General features: G+C 49.9%; 2 protein-coding genes across 9 annotated transcripts; one reads left to right on the top strand and one right to left on the bottom strand.

Moving 5' to 3' along the window:
• Positions 1 to 465: 465 nt before the first annotated feature.
• On the top strand, positions 466 to 13804 carry LOC111850531 (basic helix-loop-helix ARNT-like protein 1). 4 transcript variants are annotated; one of them, XM_023824505.2, is made up of 17 exons: positions 466 to 701; positions 5951 to 6106; positions 7054 to 7092; positions 7289 to 7327; positions 7527 to 7684; positions 8093 to 8172; positions 8280 to 8372; positions 8600 to 8717; positions 9042 to 9191; positions 9828 to 10074; positions 10526 to 10632; positions 10924 to 11074; positions 11311 to 11399; positions 11716 to 11824; positions 12020 to 12113; positions 12207 to 12300; positions 12652 to 13804. In XM_023824505.2, the coding sequence occupies exons 1-17, from the start codon at positions 568 to 570 to the stop codon at positions 12807 to 12809; spliced, it is 2016 nt and encodes a 671-aa protein (XP_023680273.1). In that variant the 5' UTR covers positions 466 to 567; the 3' UTR covers positions 12810 to 13804. The 4 variants fall into 4 exon arrangements, with proteins under 4 accessions (XP_023680273.1, XP_023680276.1, XP_023680275.1 ...); XM_023824508.2 differs by lacking the exon at positions 466 to 701 and adding an exon at positions 1700 to 1746; XM_023824507.2 differs by lacking the exon at positions 466 to 701 and adding an exon at positions 1707 to 1822.
• A 525-nt stretch (positions 13805 to 14329) lies between these two features.
• LOC111850532 (BTB/POZ domain-containing protein 10-like) lies at positions 14330 to 23812 on the bottom strand. 5 transcript variants are annotated; one of them, XM_023824511.2, is made up of 9 exons: positions 23623 to 23812; positions 22735 to 22874; positions 19229 to 19437; positions 18207 to 18444; positions 18010 to 18112; positions 16575 to 16695; positions 16207 to 16404; positions 15850 to 15960; positions 14330 to 15149 (listed from the first exon to the last, which is right to left on the bottom strand). In XM_023824511.2, the coding sequence occupies exons 2-9, from the start codon at positions 22833 to 22835 to the stop codon at positions 14824 to 14826; spliced, it is 1407 nt and encodes a 468-aa protein (XP_023680279.1). In that variant the 5' UTR covers positions 22836 to 22874; positions 23623 to 23812; the 3' UTR covers positions 14330 to 14823. The 5 variants fall into 5 exon arrangements, with proteins under 5 accessions (XP_023680279.1, XP_023680280.1, XP_023680277.1 ...); XM_023824512.2 differs by having other exon boundaries at positions 23708 to 23812; XM_023824509.2 differs by lacking the exons at positions 22735 to 22874; positions 23623 to 23812 and adding an exon at positions 21759 to 22727.
• Between the last annotated feature and the right edge of the window lie 310 nt (positions 23813 to 24122).

Raw genomic sequence — 24122 nt, 5'->3', positions numbered from 1 at the left:
TCAAATTAAAAACACTTTTCCAAAATATGCGGATGTAACAGGTCTGTGTTTCGTGTTGCATTCAGTTAATTGAGAATGTCTTGGAAAGGTTAGTCTACCTTAGATGTCTCTGTTAAGAAAACAATGCAATAAATACAATATATTAACTCATACCTTTAGCTGTCATATTGGTGCTGCAATTTCTCCTGTTTTTTCTTCCTAAGTGCAAACCGAAGTAATCAAAACGAAACGGCTCCGGCGGGCCTCGTCGGCTTTTCCAGGCCTCCCGACAAGAGTCGAGACGCCGCCGCAACGCCGCAGAAACCGGCCACGCACTTTTCAATTCGGCGCTTCCGCTGACATCATGGATGACTGGCGTGCAGGAAGGCCTATCGGGGGAAAATCCAGGCGGGGTGTTTAAAGCATCCATCCATCTTTGTCAGCAGCTTGAAAAATCAGGGAGCCTGGAGTCTGTCCCAGGAAGCGGAGGACACACCCTGTAAGGGGCGCCATGACGTCACTGGGGCGCAGGGCGCAGAGCGCACACTAAAATAGAAACTTCCAGGTTGTTTATGGACTGTGAGGAGAATGAAACCCGCGACACCAATCCACCTGTTACACAATCAGCGAGCATCCGCTCCGCCTGTAATTCATATACAAAATGAATACAGTACATATAGGACTCCGGCTACATTTGTTTCAACCTTAACACTTCACCTCGTGTAAGTATGTGTTTTTTAGTTTTAAAAAGTTTAAAAACAGTTAATTGTTCAGTTAAAAAAAAACATATCTAGGAATATGAAACTAGCTTTTGCTCATTTTTTTAAGTTATCCCAGGCATATATAACTATAATTAGATAATCACTATAAAAGTTAATTTTCTTGTCGAATTTCGGCGTTTTGTGACTATGTGATGTTTTATGTATATTTAGATGAAATAGGAATATAACAGCAATCAATAAAACTAATAACGAGTTATTTTTCATAATAAGGCAAACCAGCATTAAAAACACTTGGAGACGGTAGAGATCTGTCAATAAACCGTGTGTGTTTTGACTACCTTATCAGCCTTTGTACCAGCTCGGAATAAAACAATCATTTACCTTCACTATACTGCTGTACAGCCTAAGTTCTGTATCGGTAGGGGCGAAAGATTGAATGTGATTTTACAGATATTGTAATGAACATTTATTGATTTTTTTTTAAAAGCAATCAACTATGCCAATACTTCTTTAGCATATACAGATGTGCGTGTCGAATATGTCCCATTTATATCATTTTGCAGCATATTATTTGATACTTTCAGTTTAAAATTGCATTGAATAATACTGCTCATGAGGCACACTGTGACTTTTATTGTTTTAAGCGAGTTAATGGAATTTTCATTCAAATGATCTGTCGGCTGACTAAAATGGCGTAATCATGTAGCGCTCCGGCTCGGACATGCCCTACATTTACTAAGTTAATTGAAGGTACGTTCGCAACTAGTAATTCCCGTCTGACTGTCGGTGATTCAACGCGTTTCAGTACTTACAGGTTGAGAGGAACGCCTAAGTTTATTTATTTCTGCCATTGGCCGCGGCCGCTCCTCTCTGGAGCTGTTTCCGGAGCGTCATTGGCTCCATGGTCTGCCCTTCATATTCCCATTGGTCGCGTCTTTTGAATATGCCTTCTGATTGGCCGGGAGATCTACGCAGTTGCTTCCCTGGGCGCAATTGGTCAGAAAAAGTAGGTTAGTGGTGCGACGGGCATTACAGAAGGGAGAAAGTAGGTCATACACTGCTGCTGTTTATCACCGTCCATGTTAGCCTGTATTTAAATGTGTTTTCTTGTCGCGATCTACGTAAGTACAAAGTCTTTTAATGTGTCGATGTTTCCGCTCGTATGAGACGCAAAATAGATTTACTGAAGTGTTCGTTTATAGTGGGTGAAATACATTTGTCTTTTTTAGAGGGGGAGTGGCGATATGTGACCGAGCAGATAGTGTTTAATGTATGATCTCGTTCAATGGGATGGAGGAAACGCGCTTGGCTTTAAAATGCCAGCTGGGCTGGGATGGCAGGGACGCGGGGCCGCGCCGCACGCCGCCGCCGGTGCGGGGAGGCTGCTCGCCGCGCGCCGACCGAGCGGGGCCGCGCCGATACAAAGTAACGTCGATGTAACACGTTTCGTAAGATCCTAAGAGATGATCGCCATGATTTGGTCCCCGCGGAGGTCAGCCGTGCCATGCCATTTATTAGGAAGTAACGAGTCGCCTTGTCATTGGATTCGCGTTACGTCTGACTGATGTACAAGCGGCACTGTCACAGATCGGGCGATGCTGATATATAATTACTGTTAATGTCATGTGTTATGCGATGTCTGTGCGGAGGTTAGATAAGATCACGCCCGCTGTATATGTGTGCGTGTGCGCGCTGCCGGGTTGTTCACACAGTGACTCTTCATTGGGGCGCTTTTTCTTAGTCTTTTATGTTCAAGCCGAGAGGGAGTGGGACTGATTGTTTGTTTGGTCTTATTTTACCACTCGGCTGACGGCAGTGAGCTGGACAGGGACCCGGCAGGGCAATGAAATGCCGCAGACCGAAGTAGGCGCGCATCTCCGTTGTCCCGCATCCGTACCCTGGCGGTCTGGGACCCCCCACCACATCTGCGGGATCTGATGCCACCGTTTTGTTTGTGTCTAGGTTAACTAGCCTGTATTAGGCTCAAGTTCATACCGCAATGCCAGTAAAGCAGCCGGGAATGTGTGCAATATAATGATCCGCTCACAGGGAAGCAGGTTGAAAAATTAAAATATACGTGTCCACAATAAATTGTAAAAATCTACTAACTGGAACATTAATGTCATACCACAAAACGGGGTTGCTTAGTTTTGACCAGGCACCAACAGGTTATCTTTTTTCCAAAATATGTTTTTGAATGATGTCTTTAATAGCAGAAGTTGTCTATAAAACATGAATTTGGAATAAAACCAAATGTAAATGAGCTAATGGTAATTGTGTAATTGTGATTGGTTTGGACCCTGTGTGGTCTTTGAATGTGTCACCTCTGTGAGTCAGTGAGATTCAGTGCTGTAGACTGAGCATGTCTTTCTCTCTGGGGCTCCTCAGTCAGCCTGGACTCTGCATAGAATTCATTTACATTTGTATATGCACGTTTAAATAAATGTATTTAGTAGACACCTTTTATCCAAAGCAGTGTGCAAAGAGAAAACAGGGTCAGTCCCTGGAGAAATAGGGGTTGAGGACCTTGTTTAGGGGCACAATGGTGAGATCACCCAGCCAACCCTGGGATTTGAACCGATGACCATCCAGAGTCGCAGGCCTGGCCTCCTAACCCCCAGAGCCGCACCATCCTGGGGTTCAGCCAGATGGACCCCTGGGACGGGCAGCAGTTATACTCGCAGTGCACAGGATTCTGAGGCTGGGGGGAGGGGGGGTTCTTTTCCTCCATACTTTCTCCCCCTCCCCGATCCCCCCCCCCCCCCCCCATCCTTTCACAGCTTTCGCCTCGTCAGTCTGTTTGATGTTAGTCACGGGCAGATCTGGAGGAGTCGATGTTGGCTTTTCAGGAGCACAGTATGGCTGGCTCTGAGTCTCACATGAGGCGCTTCTGACGGCATGCTACCCCCCCCCCCCCGTGACCCTGACCCTCGGTGGCATTTTACTGGGTTGGATGCAGGAGTCTTACGGATCTCCTTGAACTATACGCAAGCAGACCTATGCTTTGGGGGACGAAAGCAAGGGGGCCGGCTGTGACGGTGGCTCGTGGCAGTACGGTTTGTTTCTCGGGGGCCGTGGCTGACTGATGCACCGCCAAAGCCAAAGGACATACCCGGCGATGTATGCTTGCTGTCTGGTAGGGAGGCCGTCTGTGGTTTGGTCCCGGCGCTGGTTTCCTTGTTCGTTTCAGAGCTGTATCATGGGGCAGGCTGAGAGCTGTTGGCGGAGACCCCTTATCCAGGGATAAAACAAACAGGCCGAAGTGTCGTGAATGTTCACAGTCTGCTACATGAAGTGGGTCCATTGCGTGGGTACAAGTGTGTCCTGGTGATATTTCTGATGACATTAGCTTTTCTTTGGGGTCTTAAGAGAGCTGAGGCCTGGGGGGGGGGGGGGTGCTCTAGTATCTTCTGATAAGATTGTTGCATGAGGTGCCGGATGGGTAGCGGGCTCCTGATGTGGGGCTTGATCATGTTGATGGGGTTAGGTTTAGGGTTAGGTTTAGGGGTAGATAGAGGCGTTCTTGACCTGGCCTTACCTGGGCCTGGAACGGCTGTATGATGCAGTCAGGATCAGTTGGGATGTCTAATGTGCGGCAGGTAGCTGGTTAATGAGCAGAGATTCTGACCGGATAAGGTATACTGTTTTGAAGCATAGCATATATCCAGGCTTTTAGCATGCTGAAGGTGCATCAGATGACATAATCACCCCCGTTTAGCTTTTAACTTAAAAGGTGGCAGATGCTGAAGTCACAGGGCTTGACTTCTATCCTCATACAGAATGGCCTGGGGAGTGGGGGGCCCTGTGGTCAGGGGCCCATTAGCTTATCTGTGGGCCCTAGGGTGACGTAGGTTAGATTATACGTTACTCCGTTCCTGCCTGCTGTCACTGAATCCCCAAAACGTGGCTTTAAGACAGCTGAGGTATGCCTTTCAGAATACCGCATGGACCAGGATCCCAGTCCAGCCCAGATGGGCTTTGAATGCCGCTCGTTCAGGGTGCTTTAATGGCCCGAAGTCAGCTGGATGTAGCCCTAAGTTGAGATGCTGGGCGACCTTTTGCTTGTTAAAACAAACTCCGTCAAAGTGAGTAATTTTAGCCCTGCTGGATCATGTGGGCTTGCAGTGAAGCAGCGCATTCAGATGACCCAGTTTCGCTCAGACCGTGACATGTTCCCAGTCCGATTTGCGCAGATACTGTCGATTTGAAAGGCTAAGTGTGTCCATGCTGACTAACCTGCTACGGCTGTAATATGCCGGTTGAACACTCTTGTCTTGATATCTGCATTGCTCTTTGAAGATCTCTCTTTCTCTTTCCTTCTCTCTCTCTTTCTAAGTAGGCGATTAGCATGGTTTGTATTTTAAAGACAAAGCACAGGCCTCTTGTGCTAACATTTTGGTATTATGAATATTGAATGTGACTCGCTGTAGACGTGGAATTTTCATTGCCCTGGACCCCAAGCAGAAAGGTGGGGGCCATCTTTGGGATGTGTGGGCCCTCGGGGATGGTAGTGGAGCTGGAAGAAGAAGCCCTCCACCAGGGGAGGGTATGGAGTTCAGGGAAGGTCCTCAGATGGTGTAACGGGGGGGTGTTTATCGCCTTTATTTCCTTTGCAAAGCAAATGTCTTCAAGCACCTGCGTGAAAGAGGCAAAGTGTGGGAACCGGGCCAGTTTGCTTTGGATGAAACCTTTTCTGTGTGACGTCCCCAGAACATCCTGGACCAGTCATGCTGGTCTGCTGGCTATGGTGCAGAAGGCATGAAATCTTCAGACTTGCGTGCATCCTGCTTTAGTGATCAAAGCCGCACTCTTAGGGGTTAATTAAATGAGTATTGGACCAAAGTAGTTTTGGATGGTTGCAGAAAGATCAAGCTGCAGGTGTTGATGTGCTGGTAGAGTAGTGAGTGACTGTGTCACTTTCCATTTTTTGGGTGAAGCATTTTTGTTCTACGATGAACTATCATGATTGACTGAGAATCAGACTTTCTCCCCACCCTCAGCGTGACCCACAGAATTTGACAGAAGCCCGTAGAGACTGCAGAACATAAACAGACCTCCAGGCCCACCTCTGTCTTCTGAGTGGTCTTTACTGTGGACCACTGTGGTCATTGTGTGCCACAGGGGCGTTCCTGATGTGACACTGCAGTCACATGACCTCCGGTTGCAGTCACTCCCCCCCCATGTGACATCGGTGCAGGTTGCCGTCGCTGGGCTGTCATTCTAACCGCCCCCCCCCCCACCTTCCTTAGTTTTGCAGATGAACTGATGGCCGATCAAAGGATGGATATTTCTTCCACGATGAATGAGTTCATGTCGTCGGGCCCCACGGACCTGATCAGCAGCTCTATCGGCACTACGGGCATGGATTACACTCGCAAGAGGAAGGGCAGCTGCACGGACTACCAGTAAGCCCTGTCCCCTGGGACATCTTATGAGCCTCCGAGCTTTCTTTGTGTGGGTCCGGTGAAGGAGGAGAAGAGGTGTTTTGGCACACGGGTGCTTGAGGTGTTCACGAATCCTGGAAATATTTCCTCACTGTCCACTGAGGCCATTCTTCCCATCCTACAGCTCGCTCTCAGTTTAACACCTAAAATAACTTGGTTATTTTCATCACAAAAGGCCCAGTTTTCCAGTTTAGTTAGTACTCTGGCTTGGGTCTGATTGGCCCAGATCCGCTCCGTCATTCACTACTGAAGCCACGGCGAACAAACATCCGCGCTTTCCGATCGATGGCTTCCTTTGAAGTATGGGTGATTTGTTAAGTCCCCAGATAGCGACAGTGAGGAGGCAGTCGTTGCCCAACACCCGCCCCGCAGTGCACCCAACTGCCTCGCCGTTGTTATGGTAACCGCTCCAAGACTTCACATTTAGCCTAAATTTAGAGTCATACAAAGATTTTTTTTTTTTCTTTAAATAAAAGCTTTCTGATGCACAGATATACACACTCACAACGCAAATTATCCCATGCATTATTAAATACGCCAGCCGTAATGTAACGCATGCAGTGCGAATCCTGAAGTATGATACACCTCAGATCTCTGTGGCCTGCACTCTCTCAGTGGCTGCTGAAGTCAAGTTTGTGTTCTTTTTTAGGGAAATTGCTGCATTATGACTGGAATTAATTTGGTCGAGTGTTATGACACACATGCTTTTTCAGAGGTCACATGACTGGCAGAATTGAATGAAGCAAATATCTTCTCCTCCCCCCCCCGCCCTGTTGCCATTGCTATTTTACGACTAACAATGAATGAATGAGTAGATGCTTTGGTATTACGCACTGATTGGTTCAGCCCGGGTCACATGAGTGATGAAAGCCCTGACGACTGGCTCACTCGTGTGTGTCTCTCCGCAGGGATGGCCTGGATGTGGACAAGGACAAGCAGCTGGGAAGGTACATCTTTTTTGGGTCTTCTGGCATTAGTGTTCCGGGGGGGGGGGGCGGCTCTGAGGGCCGGCGGTGGCTGACCGGATGTCTCTGCCCTATCAGCCACAGCTGGAGGTATAGCAGGCGGCTTGTTAATGCTCAGAAACCATCCTCTCTCCCTCCCTCCCTCCCCCCCCCTCTCTCCATTCCACCCTCTCTTCAGGGACTGTGGCGATCAACAAGGCAGGATTAAAAATGCCAGGTATTCAGATCTGTGCCTCATCCTTCTGCCATTTTTAATTTCCATCGAATGCAGTCATAATGATACAGTATGGGCAGAATCCCCCACCCACAGGGAGGGGTCAGAGTTCAGCTGTCTCTCGGGGAAACCCCCGAGCTGCGTGTGGGGTCCGCTCACGTCCGAAAAATCTCTCCTCCCCAACCACCCCCACGGTCCTCAGGGAGGCCCACAGCCAGATCGAGAAGCGGCGCCGGGACAAGATGAACAGTTTCATCGATGAGCTGGCCTCGCTGGTGCCGACCTGCAACGCCATGTCACGCAAGCTAGACAAGCTGACGGTGCTGCGGATGGCTGTGCAGCACATGAAGACGCTGCGAGGTGACGGCCCGCCCCAGGACCGCGGGGGGGAAGGGGACCCTAAGGGGGAGGGACGCACAAACAGCGACAGGTGTTTCGAAAGGCCTGTTGCGGGCTACAGGCATGAACCATTGCAATCTTACATTTACGTTTTTATTTATTGGGCGAAACAGGTCAGCCTGTTTAAGGGCCTTGCTCAGGGCCTTTCGGTTAAAGCACTGTGCTTAGGATTCGAACCAGTGATCCTGATCCAAGGTCCAAACCTGCCAAACTACAAACCGCCCCCTAATCCTTCTGTTTACACTGATAACTGATCAAGAAATGGTTAACGTGCTTAACTGGCATCTTCCCGAATAACGTGCGAGTCTCCGGGGCCAGTTAAAACGTCTGAAGCCGTTCACGACCTTTGACGGCTTTTTGGGCCCCCAGGTGCTGCCAACTCGTACACTGAGGCGAACTACAAGCCGGCGTTCCTGTCAGATGATGAGCTGAAGCATTTGATACTGAGGGTGGGTGTGTCCCGTGGCTGCCACCTCGGAGCGTGTGTTCTGTTCCCTTTCTGCATCCCGGCCGGTCATGTGACATGTGACGCCCTAATCTCTACCCCACTCCCCAGGCTGCCGATGGCTTCCTGTTTGTCGTTGGCTGCGATCGAGGGAAGATTCTCTTTGTGTCCGAGTCGGTTTACAAAATCCTCAACTACAGCCAAGTACGTCCCTGGGCCCCCGCTTACCTTTCACGTCTCAGTCACATGACTCTCTGTTCTTTGCTGGAGGGTGTAGCTGGACTGATGCCACTACAGACACACAGACTCAATCCAGGGAATGACTTCAGTTGGTATTTGTCTTTATACATCTGTAAGCATATAACATTTAAAATCTCTCTCTCTCCCTCTCTCTCTCTCTCTCTCTCCCTTTGTGTCTCTTACTATCCCAGAATGACTTAATTGGCCAGAGTCTGTTCGACTACCTTCACCCCAAGGACATCGCCAAAGTGAAGGAGCAGCTGTCCTCATCAGACACGGCGCCACGCGAGCGGCTCATCGATGCCAAAAGTGAGTGGGGGGGCATGTCACAGCCGAGATGGCAGAGTAACCTTGCAGTGGGAATACAGCCACTGTGATGGACAGGGTGACAGTGACAGGACACTAGCAACCTAGTGCCTGGAAGGGAACAGCAGACATCTTAATTACTAAACCAACCACTGAACTGAGTAACTCCTGTAAATTACACAGGAAGTGAGCCGTAAGAGTAATTGACAGTACTGTCGCATGTGCGTGAGACAGGGAAACCCAAACCCACGTGCACACACACAAAGCGGGGGCGCACTCGTATTTACAAATGGCTGACTGATGGCTCCCCCTGCTCCTCTTTGGCAGCCGGCCTGCCGGTGAAGACTGACATCACCCCCGGGCCGTCCCGTCTCTGCTCCGGCGCTCGGCGTTCCTTCTTCTGCAGGATGAAGTGTAACCGGCCCTCTGTTAAGATGGAGGACAAGGAATTCCCCTCCACCTGCTCCAAAAAGAAAGGTGCCCCCTGCCAGCGGTCGCCCTGCTACCTGGACAGCATTTTGCCGAGGAAATCGGGAGGCAGGACACACCCTTATCAGAGAGCTGATGGTTAATAGACAGGCAGAGAGAGAGACAGACAGACAGGCATACATGCATGCAGACAGACAGGCAGAGAGACAGACAGGCATACATGCATGCAGACAGACAGGCAGAGAGACAGACAGGCATACATGCATGCAGAAAGGCAGACAGACAGACAGACAGACAGGCATACATGCATGCAGGAAGGCAGACAGACAGGCAGGAAGTCAAAAACAGATAGACAGAGACAGGCAGGCAGACAAAGACAGATGGACAAGCAGGCAGGTAGACACTATTAATCTCGAAGGAGCAAAAAAACACACATTTACACAGTAAAAAGGCTCTCTAACAAGACTAAATGAGAAATGGTGAGGGAAAGTTTCTGTTGTGGACTGAATCTTTATTTAAAGTGACTCGCGACTTCATTGTAAATCGTGTACATTTAGTAACGCAGCTCAGGTGAAGCACTTAGTGCAGCTGTACAATGAGGCATCATGCATTAACTGGCCGGGTTGCCATGCTACGTGTGGTCACACTACGACACCCTGAAAGGTCTTTTATCCCCCCCCACAGCCGACAGAAAGAGCTTCTGCACGATCCACAGCACGGGCTACCTGAAGAGCTGGCCGCCCACGAAGATGGGGCTGGATGAGGACGGGGAGCCCGACAACGAGGGCTGTAATCTCAGCTGCCTGGTGGCCATCGGGCGGCTGCACCCCCACATCGTGCCGCCGGCCAGCAGCGGCGACATCCGCGTCAAACCCACCGAGTACGTGTCGCGGCACGCCATCGACGGCAAGTTCGTCTTTGTGGACCAGAGGTGAGGGCATCTCCGACCGCGTTCTCGCCGGCTGCGGCTCCCTGTTACATCCTGACAGGAAACTACCAGATAGAACCGGCTCAGTGTTAGAGAAACAACAGTTAGTGAATCTGTACCATGATGAAAGTAAGTTAATATATATTAAATCTGTCACTAGTTGCTGTGAAGGTACCATCAGAACGACGTCCTAAAACGTCAGCAGATGTTGGGGATATTTATTACGATCACTAGTAGGGGGCAAAAACAATTTGTAGCCTGTCTTGAGGACAGACTTACACAAATCTGGATGGGTTATCTTTACCTAGTCAATAAACCCAACACAGTAAGTCTCTTCGTATTGGTTTAATTACCCACACGTTTTTTTTTTTTCCCCCCATTTTAACCACATCTTTTTACCCGCACGTTTTCACTGAAGTGTTCTTTGTTGCCCTCGCCTGTCCCCATCTCCCAGGGCGACGGCCATTCTGGCCTACCTTCCTCAGGAGCTTCTGGGCACGTCCTTCTATGAATACTTCCACCAGGATGACATCGGCCACCTGGCGGAGTGTCACAGGCAAGGTATGACAGCCTTTTGTTTACCTGCCGTGTCCTGAGCTAACCTCGCGGGAGTGGAAAACATAGCCGCTAGTCCTGGTAAACAGGAACTACCAGAATCACGTTTATCAAAACTCCAATTCACTAAAACCGACTGATTCCTATAAACAATGGACTTCCTGATTCCATAGACGTTGTTTGGATAACAGCCATGACTTCTGGGTTTGGTCTGTAATCCTGAAGTTCAGCAGCAGAGGGCGCTGTCTGCTTGGGGGAGGCAGGCTAAAGATGCCTTCCTCCTTTCTGCATCTGCAGTGCTGCAGACTAGGGAGAAGATCCACACGAACTGCTACAAATTCAAGATCAAGGACGGCTCCTTCGTCACGCTGAGGAGCCGCTGGTTTAGTTTCATGAATCCCTGGACCAAAGAGGTGGAGTACATCGTGTCCACGAACACGGTCGTCTCGTAAGTCTGAGCCTCCCTTATTGTCAACCCTTGCTCATCTGAAACTGGACCGATGGGTATTTGATTAGTATTCCTTTTTACTGACCTTTAAATGAAGTTCCTATTATTAATCGCGTTAGTCTCCCAGTGAAAGCCAAATAAAGGCCGTATTGCTGAGTGTTACTGGCACAGCTTGCACAGTGATTGGTGGGATGCTTAATAGGATTCAGCCAATCAGAAACTGCCCTGTCCTACAGAGGCAGTACGCTCGACAACGCAGACCCCAGCTATCCCCAGCTCGCCAGCTCCCCCCACAGTATGGACAGCGTGCTGACAGCTGGAGACGGTAAAAGTCATTCGAGCACAAACCAAAAAATCCTTGCAGACAGAGGTGAACTTGGGTGCTCAGACACCGTGAAGCACGAGCCGGCTGAGTGCTCCCCTTAAATATCCTCTTCAGACAGCATTTCCGGAATGACCTCCCCGTTTCTGCGTTTAGAAATAGAAACAGCAGACAAAATCTCAGAACTGAACTTAGAGGGGGAGAGAGACAGCATCTTTTACAGTTTAATTTTCAGCACATTTAAGTTATTGGAACGGGGCTCCTATACTGCCTGCTAACATTGGTGCCCCAGCTTGACAAACGGCCGTTTGGTTTGCAGGCCCTGGGAAGCGTGCTCTCCAGACCGTCCCTGGCATCCCAGGAGGTACCCGGGCAGGGGCTGGCAAGATCGGCCGCATGATCGCTGAGGAGGTGATGGAGATCCAGAGGTGAGACTGGTGGTGGTGTAATGTGACCTTGGGTTCTGTCTTGCTCTCGCTCGGGCCCCCTCTTTCCCTGGCTTCTTCGGGACGGTCCGCTTGCTGGGCTGCCACTCACTCCCCCCGGGCTCTCTCTTGCCCCTGCCTCCTTGGTACTGCCCCCCCCCCCCGGGCTCCCTCTCACTCCTTATTTGTCGCCTGCAGGATCCGCGGCTCCTCGCCCTCCAGCTGCAGTTCCAGCCCCCTCAACATCACTAGCACTCCCCCTCCAGATACCTGCTCCCCAGGAGGAAAAAAGGTAACCTTCCCCCACCCCCCCGGGGCAGATCACTCCTCTCATCTTTCACACCTCAGTCCTTCCGTCTGATGCTACTACCGTCCTGTCCGACAGATTCAGAATGGCGGCACTCCAGACATTCCTTCGACTGGGATGGCGCTGGGGCCGGACTCCATAGGATACCCGTACTCTAACAACTCCATCATGAGTACGTGCAGTCGCCGCCGTCCTGTGCTGTGTGTCATGGGGTCTCGGGCAGCTTTTACCACCACTCAAACCAGGCATTTGCATGGCGCCCCCTGTTGACCACAAACAGTCACTACACTAAATATTACATAAAGATGTCCCTTATTTAGGAGATATTGAAGCAGCATGTTTTGTTAACTAGCTAGCTACGATCTTCTCACTCTGTTCATTAAGTATTTATTTAGATTTTGAGACATCTGGGGTGGGCAAAGTTACTTTTTGAGTGGGGCCCGGAGAGAAAAAACCTGCTCTTTCTTGGGGTATACAGTGATGAGTGTTAGATATGAAGTATGTCTGTCTTCCCACCCCCCAGGCGACAACTCCCACCTGGGCATCGACATCATGGACGAGCAAGGCTCCAGCAGCCCCAGCAACGACGAGGCGGCCATGGCGGTGATCATGAGCCTGCTGGAGGCCGACGCGGGACTGGGGGGGCCCGTGGACTTCACTGACCTGCCCTGGCCCCTGTAAGGTCTTACCAAAACTGAGGGCCACCTGAACTGGGTCCCACCCATGCTGACGAGGAGCGAGAGCGAGAAGACCAGCGACGGCTGGCGAGATCCGGGCCATGGGCCTCGTCAGCACACATGCAGCCGGGCACTGCCATCGTACACAGCTCTCTCAGAATGCCAACTCGCCCACCTTTTTACACTACGGAAGGTTTCCATGTCGGATATTTCCTACGAGAACTGTATCATAAATGTTTATTCTATCATGTAAGAATTCTTTACTCTAACTATATGGTAAAAGTGTATTGTATCTGCAGTGAAATATTTTTAAAATTAAATAACAGAAAGTAAAGGACTTTTTTTAACTTAAAAATGGCCGCGGGAGATGGTGCATTTTACCAAGACAAACACACACATATTGCTTTGGGTACAAAAGGTCATAACAGCCCATTATGAAGCTTTAACCTTAAACAGACAGATGTCACGATTGCAGCAGTGAGGTTTATAGACTCCGCTCTATATTACAGCTTTAAATGGTGTTTGCTGCTGATGTCCTTCTCAAAAGTGACACGGATAGTCACTTTTCAGCTATTTAATGCAAATGTTGTGCACTGCTGCCACCAAGTGGTAAAAAAAAATAAATGCACGTCTCAGACGTCAGACCTTCGTGAGAAGCAGCTCAGCGTCCTGGACTGGGGACGACTCGGTCAACACGTAGTCAGCCGTCTGCAGCTCACTTCGTCTTTGGACCCTGACCTACCCAGAATCTCTGACAAACTCGTGCTGAAATCGCTGCCGTAGCGGTGAAATATATTAAAAGCGCCTAACCTTGTACCATTGGAGTGAAGTTACACACGATCCTGGACTGAAAGACACTGAAGGAGACCAACTACTCACGTTCATTTCAATGACACTACGGCTCAGCCTTCCTGTGAGCAGAATTTAATATCTAATCGTTGTAGAAATTCCTTTTACTCCTGAAAAATGAGACAATAAACAGCTTTCTGTATTCTCTAACCTTTATTTTATCCTGATATCATCAAATTGCCACATATTTTCAATACTACAGTTCCCTGTATGATATACCCTGCATATGAAAACATCACTGCCAGCAATTCAGCGGGACAACCATAAACCTTCACAGGGACCTCAATGTCTTTTGCCAGCTGTGTCTTTCTTTACCATGTCTTTTGACATTGTCAGATTTTTTTTTTGTGTTAATAAATAATTCCTGCAGCTCAGACTGTCTCCACATCCCAGATCACAGAAGGAACAAAAGACGAACTGACCTACATGTTGTTGCTAGGAGACAGGCAGCAGGAAGTCCCTCCCCCTGGGTCTGTGCCGTCACGAGTCACCTTAAGCGCTGTGACTCTGTGACGACTGGCGGCCCATTTTCCAGCGGCCAAGCTCCTGCTGCCCCCGTCTACAAAACTACTTCTACACAAATGTCTGCATTCAACAAGAGCGCAGCTCAGACCGGTTTAGAAACCGCTCCCCCATAAATGGGAATAAAAACAGTGAGACGGGCATCAGACAAGATTTGTTTTCAAAGTGATCGCAAAGACTTTATTAAAACATAAATTTCTGTTGTTAACAAAAGGATTCCTGGTTACAGGAATGTGACATGCTGCTGAATGTACCCTAGAGGGCAGGCCGGGCTGCAGATGCCCGACAGCGCCGCTGCGTGATTGGCTCTCAGTGTGAGGGGTCAGAGGTCGCGGCGGTGAGGGGCCGCATGGCGAGGCTGGGCGGAAAGCCCTCTTCCTGAGGTGGTGAAAGCCCGATTTCACATGGAGATTGGGAGAGCGCACTCTATTTTATTCAGAAGCTCTGGTACAAAATAAAAACTCCTTTGGTCAAGTTAAAAAAAAAAAAAAAAAAAGTAAATAATATAAATTAATTTAAAAAAAGGCCCCCGCCCCTTAAGTGTAGAGTACAGCTGGTCTGGAAGGCCCAGGCCTACAGGGGTGGGCAATGGCATCAGATTCAGGCACCTCCTCCCTGTTTCCTGGCACCAGCCATCCATGTCCTCCTCAGAGAGGAGGCGCGGGCCCATCACCCTCCCCGTCGCCGCCGTTAGCATAGAAGCTTCCGGGCACGGGATGGTCAGGCAACACGTCCAGCTCATCCACCTGGGGCCCGGGGTGCAGCGCCACCAGCTGATCCTGGGGGATATCGGCGGCGGCCGCCGCCAGGTTGGTGATGGACTTGCTCTTCACACACTGGAAGTCCACGTGGCGGCTCTTGCCCTCCTCCTTCTCCCAGGACATGCGGATGAACGGCCGCTGCACGTAGTTGTAGATGACCTCCGGCCGGCCGCCGGGACGCTTCTTCACCTTCTCCTTGTAGGTGGGGTAGCCTGCAAGCCATGGGGCACATACCGTCATCGGCTGAAACGAGCCAATAGCAGCTCTGGGAGGAGGAGCCCTCAGCCTATTGGCCACTTCATCTGCTTGCATGGTTCCGACTGTAAGTTGCTAATGAGAGCTTTTGGGAAACGCACGCCTCACTGGGTTAAACTCAGCAATGGCGCGTTATATTGTTTAACATATCGGTATTGACTGATGCTCGTTAAAAAAAAAAAAAAAAAAAGTCTGACGTGTCAATCTTAGTTAACATTACTAAGTGATATTTAGGATTTACTCAATATTCAAAGTTAGCAGCAGCAGAGCTAAAGAAAGAACTAGTAATATAATACAGAAGACTGCATCGGCCAATCAGCCATTTTCTGTAGTGAAAGACGAGGGATTTTGTTGGCTCGTTCAACGCTTAGAACCTCCCTAGTCAGCACTGCTTCACTGGCATCTCACTGCCTGCAGTGTATGGCTGCTACACACATTCATGGGATCTAGTAACGTCACCAACATCAATTTCACTACAGATTTGTGGCGCTCAATGTAAACTCATAGCTATCCACATGCTGTGACTGTAACAAGTCACCATCAGGTTCTCCTGAGAAATCAAAGAAGCAAGGTGAATTTGAAGGGGAGGGGCTTCAGCGAGGCATAGGGCTAGCTTCGGGGGGAGGGGCTTCAGTGAGGGTTAGCGTCATTCCTTACCTTCGATACCCAGCCGTATCTTCTTCAGCCCTCTTTCCTTCAGAACGGATTTAGCTACATCTCGGTTTTCGATGTACTTGAAGAAACGGTATAGTTTTGTACTGTATATGACTGCAGGCAGAGGAGACAGCAATGTGGCTTTAATCCTCAAAGAGTACACCTAGACACACACAGACACTTCAAGATGTCAGATATAAACCACACTGATACAAAATTTCCTGACCGTTATTGTGCACCCTTCTGTTCAAACAAGTTAATAAAACAACAAGCCCCCTCAGTCCAAGTATCAATGGAGCAATCCTGATGTACTGAGAAACAGTGGATTCAGTGGGGTGGGTGTCATGGGGCGGCGCTCACTCTGAGAGTACTCCTCTCCCATCTGCGGCGGGTATTCCTCGTCCCAGTCGACCACGTCGTCATCCGTCAGCACCACGATGTGGCACTCGCGCTCGCCGCTCTGTGCGCTGGCCACCATCAGGGGGAGCACCATCTCCTCAAGGTAGCTCTCGAACTGCCGTCGCGCGCCGTCGTTCGACAGCTCATGCATCAGGGCGCCTGTGGGAGGCGGCAGTGGGGGAAGCATCTTACCGGGGGGGGTCTCATGTGCCCGGTGGCTACCAAACCCACCACCGGCAGCTCATACTAACAGAGCAGCTCCGCGTCGCAGTGTAAACACGAGAAGGCCGTGTGCCGGGAGAAAGCCAGAGGGGCGGCGCCTTACGTACTCAGGTCTCTGCACTTGATAGTGCTGCAGTCGAAGGAGATGCAGAGGTAATCGCAGGCCTCCCTCAGCTCCGGGATGGAGATGCCATCGGGGCAGCGGATGATCCCAGATTTGTAGTAATCCTGCCATTCAGGAGGCACGCAAAAGACAGACGGGCGGCCATTAGTGCGACCGCACGGCGAGCGAGCCTTCCCGCAAGCGGCAAATGGCAGCGCGGTGAGCGAGCCAACCCCCTCCCCCTCAGGAGTGCCGAGCTGTTTTTAGCCAGCCAAACAGAGACGGTGTTCAAATAGGAAAGAGAAGGATAGGAATTTAAAGGCTCCCTTTTGTTTTATACCACTCTCGGGCTGTTGCCGTGGTGAGCTCGGATTCTTGTTCGACGGTCTTTGTTTTCCTGGCGCTACGATGGTGCCGATGCCAATGTACGAGGCCGCCGTGAGTCGTCAGCGCCCAGAAAATAACACGTCCCTGACGCTCACGTGACCCACTTTCCCACACTGTCACACGGACACGATCGTCACGGCAACGAAAGAGTCCAGAGAGCAGCAGAACGAGAGTCAGCTGGCAAGATGCAGGCAGGAGACGGCATCAATGCCGATGGCAGCTACCTGTCCTAGTAGTGAAATTACCCAAAGACGTGCGGGTCACTGCGCGGCACTAAATCCCAGCGACACAAAGCGGCAATCATGCGACCCGTAGCTTGTTTACCCCCGGCTGACGCAATGCGCTGTGCGGGCAGACGGTCGCTGTCGGGAAGCCAAACCCTGATGCAATGCAGCTCGCTGTCAGGCATTATTAATCGGCACACTGAGAGTGAGTCACCTCAAAATAGAACCATAATCTTTATAGGGCTCTTTGGAGCTTACAGGTGCGCCGAGTGGCTCTTTCAAGCCAGCTGACCCAGCGCATGCTTGTATGGACCAGTAAAAATGAACGCTATGCATCTGGGAGCCTGATGGAAATGCCAGCAGGACCTTCCCACCCCCCCACAAACAAATCACAGGCGTGACTGAGAGGAGACTTACAGTAAAAATGTGAAACATGCAGCTCAGAATATGCTGCCCACAGAAGCTGAGCTGAGCACCATCACCTCATAAAGATTTCTGTAGAGAACGTACCAGCTTAACACATCACACACCATAAAAACTGAACTCCCGGACACCCCCACCAGTCACAGGGAGCGCCGTGATTAGGCAGCACATCGACTCAGCAGGATTTCGATGATTAACATCAGCATCGCACTCTTTCTCCTGAAATGCTGACGGACGTCTCTAACATGAGCAGGTTTGTCTCGAAAACGAGCAGCTGACGACCTGGACCCGAATCAAACACCTTGGCTAGGCGAAGTCAGCTTGAGGGGCCTGTAAGCATCGAGCTGGACCTCTGCCCAGGAGCTGAGTGAGCACCGCGGAGAGCCAGCAGGACGGAGTCCTCACCAAAATGGCTCTGAACACAGCGGAGCTGATTCCTTCGGCCACCTCAAACTCCCCTTTCTCGTTGGGCCGTGTGAAATTGTGCTCCCTTCCGGACCCGAACATCCTGGAACAAACAAGCAGTCGCTATAAATCTCCTGCCTTTAGGGTGTCTACATGGTAACAGGTAAGCACAGGTAAACCCCACCTTCGTTCCTTACCTCCCCAGCATGGTGTTGGGCTGTGCGGTGAAGATGGAGGGGTCGACGACAAATCTCGTGCTGTCCACGATGAGGGTCACCCTCTCACTGGCCCGAGTGCTGCGGGTGCCCTCCTTGGTGCTCTCGTACACATAGACCAGGTCGCCTGGTCCTACCCCAGGGCCTTTGCTGATCCCACTGCTACCAGACAGGCCACCCCCCGGACAGCCCCTGTGGGAGCTGGGGTCCCTCTCACGGTCTGCCATGGGGGGGAGGGGGCACAAATTAGTCAGCTATGACCCTCTGAAACATCACTGAGGTATATCACTCCCCCCACTCCCCTCCATTCCACACCTATGTTCACAATGTAAATTTAATTTCAGGATTATTTTTAATAACAGGAGAAAATATTCATAAAACAGACACGCAACACAGAACAAACATTCTGACTAACACATACACAATGCCAGTAATAAACAATGACTAAATATAAATACATAAATAACCACTAATGAAACAACAGGATCTGTTCAGGTATCACTTCATCTTGCAGCATTTGGACAAAAACAAAGCCAGCTATAAGTGATAAAATGATTAAACTCTCCATAAGGAAGCAATTGGTGACTTTAGAGGAAGTTACTATTTTATGAGCTATTCTTTTCCAAGACTGCAGTCTTCCCATCATGTTAAATGGACCAGCGGCCCTTTAAAAGTTAAGATGCCTTAAAATGAACCTATTGATTTTTTGGGGAAGGCAGATGCATGAGCGTGTGTGTGTTGCTTATGCATAGTGTGGTTTCATCTGCACCAAGGGCAGAAGCACCTGTATTATCAGAGTATATGTGGGTTGGGGAGGAAGGACAGACCTTCAAAGTTCTGGGACAGCAGCATCAGAACCAGCACATCACACTATCCTGCCCTCGCTGACAGGGCCCTTAACAGGCTCACTGAAAGCAGCAGCCCTAGAACAGACTGCCATAAAAATGCTGTATCATACAGCTACCACAAGGGGGCGCCAGAAAGGCGAAATGGCACCTACGCACCGATACCTTGCTGGCGGGTGGGCGAGGAGACGTTCCGGATGCAGGGTGTCAGCTGGGCCTCCACCCTCTCGTGGGAAGAATCGCGGGATCGGTCGCTGGAGCGCCGCCGGTGGTGGTCGCGGGCACGCTCTCGGTCGTAGCCCCCGCTGGCACCATGAAGGCTCATCTTGACTGGGTCCGACGCTGCCCGAGGGGCTCGCAACTGGGTGCTGGAGGGGGGAGGCCATGCTCGCGTGATCAAAACAACACAGCAGTATCACACACACACACACACACACACAAACACACAATTGCCAGATGACATCAGCAGACAGCCTGTAGCAGGGAGCAGTGGATTGGACCCCACAGCCAACAGTGTACCTTACTGACTGCCACCGACAAGGAGGCAGAGGGGAGAGCCCGACCTAGGGGCTACTCTTCAGAGCCTAAAGATAGAAACGGAGGCACCCAAATTACCACACAGCCATCAATCACCACACAAGCCTTGAATGCATTTGTGTTCAATAACTGACCTCAGGAGACCCATCTCTCTGAAAGAAATGCAGGAATCCCTAAGCATCCAATTCGTCAATTATTCATGGTCAGAAGGAAAGCCAAATCAACCTGTAAATACATAGAACCTACTGCACTAACACTGTCATATGGCTATTGATCGAGGCAGAATCGAGCCCCAGTTCTCGGCACTTAAGCAGAAGTGCTGTGCAAAAGGTATCAAAGCAGCTTGGTACCATCACTAAATAGAGGGCTGACACGGCTGGACGGCTGGACGTCCACAAATCAACATTTTTTAACAAATGAAACTGGCAGAGCACACACCTGGTGGATGGAAGAATTCAAGGGTGTCCCTCTGACAGCTGAAACATTGCCCGTATGTGACCAGGAGAGGGCAACAGACTGCCCCAACCCAGGATGACAGCTGGGACCCGTTGTCCTGCAATTACCATCCCCACCCCGATGGGGCTCATACATCATCTGCCTTGCGCCATGCTGAACCAATCCTCTAGAAGCCCCTCACACCGTATATCAGCTAGTAGTGAAATTACCCAAAGAAAATAATTTCCCCACATAAAATAGTATAAGTAAGCAATAGTAAAAGAAAACAAGACAGAGTGTAAAAGTTTTTTTTAATTTATTTATTTTAACTTCACGAAAGAGCCCGTTGGGATATTAAACGACATTGTTAAACGTAGCAGCCAAAAAACTGCAGAGCAATCAGTGCAATTCACTTCATGTTTCTTAATTAAAGTGAAAGCCCAGCTTCATTCTGCTTCCAAAGAGGTCAAAGTGACTTTGCATTTTTCACCAGCTCACTAAGAAACTATCAATTCCATCCTGAGGGGGAAAAAAGATACAAAAACCACAATGGTTGAGTCACATCCGTAATAATCAATAGCTTTAACCAATTAGCCACTGCAGGGTGGCTTTGTAACAGAGGAGAATCCAGGGCAAAGTAACCTGAGGTCCCGACATCCAGCAAACAACCAGAGGACGCCCCTAACTGTGTTGTGTCAGCCACGGGGAGACGTCGGGTTATGCCGAACGAGGTGGGAATCCAGCCTACGGTGCACCCAGAAAAACACCAGATACAGGAGACTCGCCGTCTGTGAAGTGGGAGGCCAAAATGAACGGCTGGGGAAGCTTTTTTAGACCTTCCTGTTCAGACATCCATGACACGCTTTGCCAAGGGCTGACACCCCTGCACGACAAACGCAGGCGGGAGGCGGCGACAGCCCTGCTGGCCTGTCACCTCCAATCAGCGGCGTCTGAAGAGCCGCTGCGTTTGGACATAATAGGAAGCGACAGCCCTGGGTGGGCGGGACTATCTGGGGTGGGGGTGGAGAACATGTCACCGGTCTATATAGGCAGCATCTGGACACACAAAGGACAGCAAGAGGCTGCAAAGCTCTTCCAGTTCTGGCCTTCAAAATGATGTTACCCCTCAATGCGAATCAAAGAAAAACTGCTTCTGTTTTTTGATTTGCTTTTCTCTTAATCAAAGGCCGGCTGATCCATTCATAAAAATCAACAGGCTATGCCTTTAAGACTCCCTTGAAATTACTGAATGAGTCAAACAATGGCTGAGCAGCAATCGTGTGTCCCGGGAATCGAGTGTAATGACAGGCTGCGCACATGTTCACTTCGAAGGCGCAGTGCTCCGCTGCTCCCTTCTGTAATTAGCTGCTAAACTAGCGAGGACGGGTAAGGATGCAGGGCTTCCAGCTGCCCGCAAGGACAGCTCTCATCAATAATACACCGCATTGTTCTGAGACACGGAGTCAGAACCGGGAATACCTGCAATTATCGCCGCCTGCATAAGACCATCATTTCATTACAGCCAAAATAAAAGATCCTAACGGAATCGGAGACAATATCACGTTTAAATTAATAACTACCGCCAAAACTTTCGCATTAGAGATAACTAGAGGGAAAAAAACACTATGCATGTAAACCCCGTGCTGTCTTTCCATCGTGAATTTAACGGCTCGGAGAAGCCCGTTAAACTGGAACAAAGGAAGTGGTGAAGACCTACCCGTCTGAATCGGCCGATAAAGGCAGGACAAAGCAGCAGGGGATGATCTGCGGGATGGCCGCGCAAAAGGCTCGCGTCCCCCCGCACAAAGCAGCCCGGCCGGCCGGCCGCTTCAGCATGGTCGAGCATCGCTTACAAACTTCGGCATATTTCCACTGGCTCCGTTAAGCGTCCCTGTCCGTACGGCGGATCAACCGCGCGTTTCGTCGGGGGAGGAGGAGACGCAGGTGGAGCCGAAGGTGTCAGACCGGGGGGGGCGGGACCCGTCGGAATGGGCGCAGCCCTGCTGACGAGCTCGTTCAGCCGTAGGTGCAGCCTCCAAAGACCAGGCCACGCGACATTATAATACTATAACAGCAATCATTTAAAAGGCTCATTTGATTTTGGCGAACCTTACAATGCATGAACTAATAAAGAACAACGCCTTCTTACATCTATACCAATTTACAGTTGATAATCCTCGGTATAACTTGATATAACATGCAGCTTCGTGAATAAAGAAAACTACTCAAGAAAAAAGTGCTTTGAAAAAGTCACATCAACTTGCCATCAGCGAGCGATAACACACGCAAACAACCGCCTACGGAATACAAACCGACACTTTAATAAGCCAAGCTAGACAAGTAGCGAGCTGGTTAGAGAACAGCACTTGATGTAAAATCGGGACCAATGATGCTGTCGGACTTATTTAAAACGCTAAAGCAAAGTATACCTCCTCTTAAAACCACCAAACACCAGACAACACGTGCCCTAGACACGAGATGCGGGGTTCACGCAAACATTAATAGCTTATAGTGTCCTGCATCTGTGCCAAGGAAGCCCCTGGTTCCTGGCCCAGGAAGGGTGCAGTCCATTGCCTTCTCAAGCCCAGGTACCGAGTAAGAAGTACCTTCCCCTGTCTCCGTTCACACCCAGCAGTCACCTCTCAGCAATAACATCTCATCGGTAACGCCCCTCCAGGATTCCGTTCGCTCACCTCGAGTGTCTGCAGAGTTTGCGGGGCCTGCTGCTGCTTTTCCCTTCCCAATTCTCCGTGTCACTGGAGTTGCTGTCATACAGCTGTGGCCGGGCTGCCATCCCACGGGCGTGGAAGCTACCAGTCCAGGTTACCCAGCCCTGGACAGAAAGCAAACCAAGCTGATTCCCCCCCCATTTGTTTTGCTGGTCGGAGCCACACAGCTTCTGAACACACGGTATTTTGTTCTGACACTAAGATCTGCTGCTTTAAGTTTTCTCAACGAATGCAGTTACTGCACAGCAAAGCCGAGGTCTCTGCTGTTATTGCTCCAGTAAGACGCCAGTGTGTGTGCATCTCCCTTCCGCACGTCATTTCTAGTTTCCCATCCCCACTTTCATTCCCTTTCCCGCCGCTCGCCTTCATAACTTGCTGTTATAGCATTTATTACATGACGGGTCGTATCAACAGCCTTAAAGCACCAGGAGGGCATGCGGCTCATGTCAAATACGCATAAGGTAAAGATCCGATGCGTTGTGAAACTTGTTATGAATGTGCCATGACTTGACGTGGCTGTTTTCTATCACCTCAAAAGCATCATCATCATCATCATCATCACCACCATATCAGCCCCCCCGTGTCGGTCGGTAAACCAGCACGAGCCGCTTTAAGGTACCGCGCTCCGGCCAGAACCATACGAACTGCATAATATCCTAGGGCCGCGACAAGCCAACGGGCTAAACACCTATACTGTTTATACCACCATACGCGGACATATATAAACCACAGTTTATTCACCAGCTGACATACCCAAAGACTAGTCTGTTCACTAAGTTGGCTATATGACCGCGCGCATCGGCAGCTAGCTTAGCAGCTACTTTGTAAACCACATATAAACGTATTGGCTACCTTTCGAGGTCGACAACATCGGCGTCGAAAGCGAAACGCAGAGCTACACTCAACTAGTCGCCCAACTAGTAACTATAAACATCACCTTGATTATGAATGGATGTTTTTGCCCTAGCAAACGCAATTATACCCGCAGTATAGCCACACTACACTGGGCCCAGCTGTCGCAATGTGAGAGGGTCTCGCGAGAGTACCGTTACTATGGCGACAACACCGAGTTCAACGCAAGCCGGCAGCAGAATTCGTTAATCCTTCTTCGACAAACTTCGTTATTCTCCGACCAATACAGAAACTGGCATCGTGCCGAACTTCATAACACTTTTGCATGTAATCATAAAGCAGATTTACTTTAATCTGACAACCAATAAATATAAAAAGTCTTCATAGTGGCTCCCTTTCGCTGTAACTCGTGTATTTTACGTGTATTGCTCATACATAACTACCCCAATGCTTAAACAGTATCATATAAGCTGCATATAAAACCGAACTCAAGATCATTG

The sequence above is a fragment of the Paramormyrops kingsleyae genome, chromosome 13 (assembly GCF_048594095.1).
Source record: "Paramormyrops kingsleyae isolate MSU_618 chromosome 13, PKINGS_0.4, whole genome shotgun sequence".
Classification (NCBI taxonomy): domain Eukaryota; kingdom Metazoa; phylum Chordata; class Actinopteri; order Osteoglossiformes; family Mormyridae; genus Paramormyrops; species Paramormyrops kingsleyae.
The sequence above is the reverse complement of the archived record's forward strand: the minus strand, read 5'-3'. Positions and strand labels throughout refer to the sequence as shown.

Excerpts from the sequence above, each read along its gene's own strand:
- LOC111850531 (XM_023824505.2), top strand. The coding sequence starts at position 568 with ATGAAACCCGCGACACCAATCCACCTGTTACACAATCAGCGAGCATCC. Across the intron at positions 8,718-9,041 it reads GCGGCTCATCGATGCCAAAA|CCGGCCTGCCGGTGAAGACT; the intron begins GTGAGTGGGGGG and ends CCTCTTTGGCAG. Across the intron at positions 9,192-9,827 it reads CACCTGCTCCAAAAAGAAAG|CCGACAGAAAGAGCTTCTGC; the intron begins GTGCCCCCTGCC and ends CCCCCCCCACAG.
- LOC111850532 (XM_023824509.2), bottom strand. The coding sequence starts at position 21,877 with ATGCTGAAGCGGCCGGCCGGCCGGGCTGCTTTGTGCGGGGGGACGCGA. Across the intron at positions 19,438-21,758 it reads TTATCGGCCGATTCAGACGG|CACCCAGTTGCGAGCCCCTC; the intron begins GTAGGTCTTCAC and ends TCCCCCCTCCAG. Across the intron at positions 16,696-18,009 it reads CTGTGTTCAGAGCCATTTTG|GATTACTACAAATCTGGGAT; the intron begins GTGAGGACTCCG and ends CCTGAATGGCAG.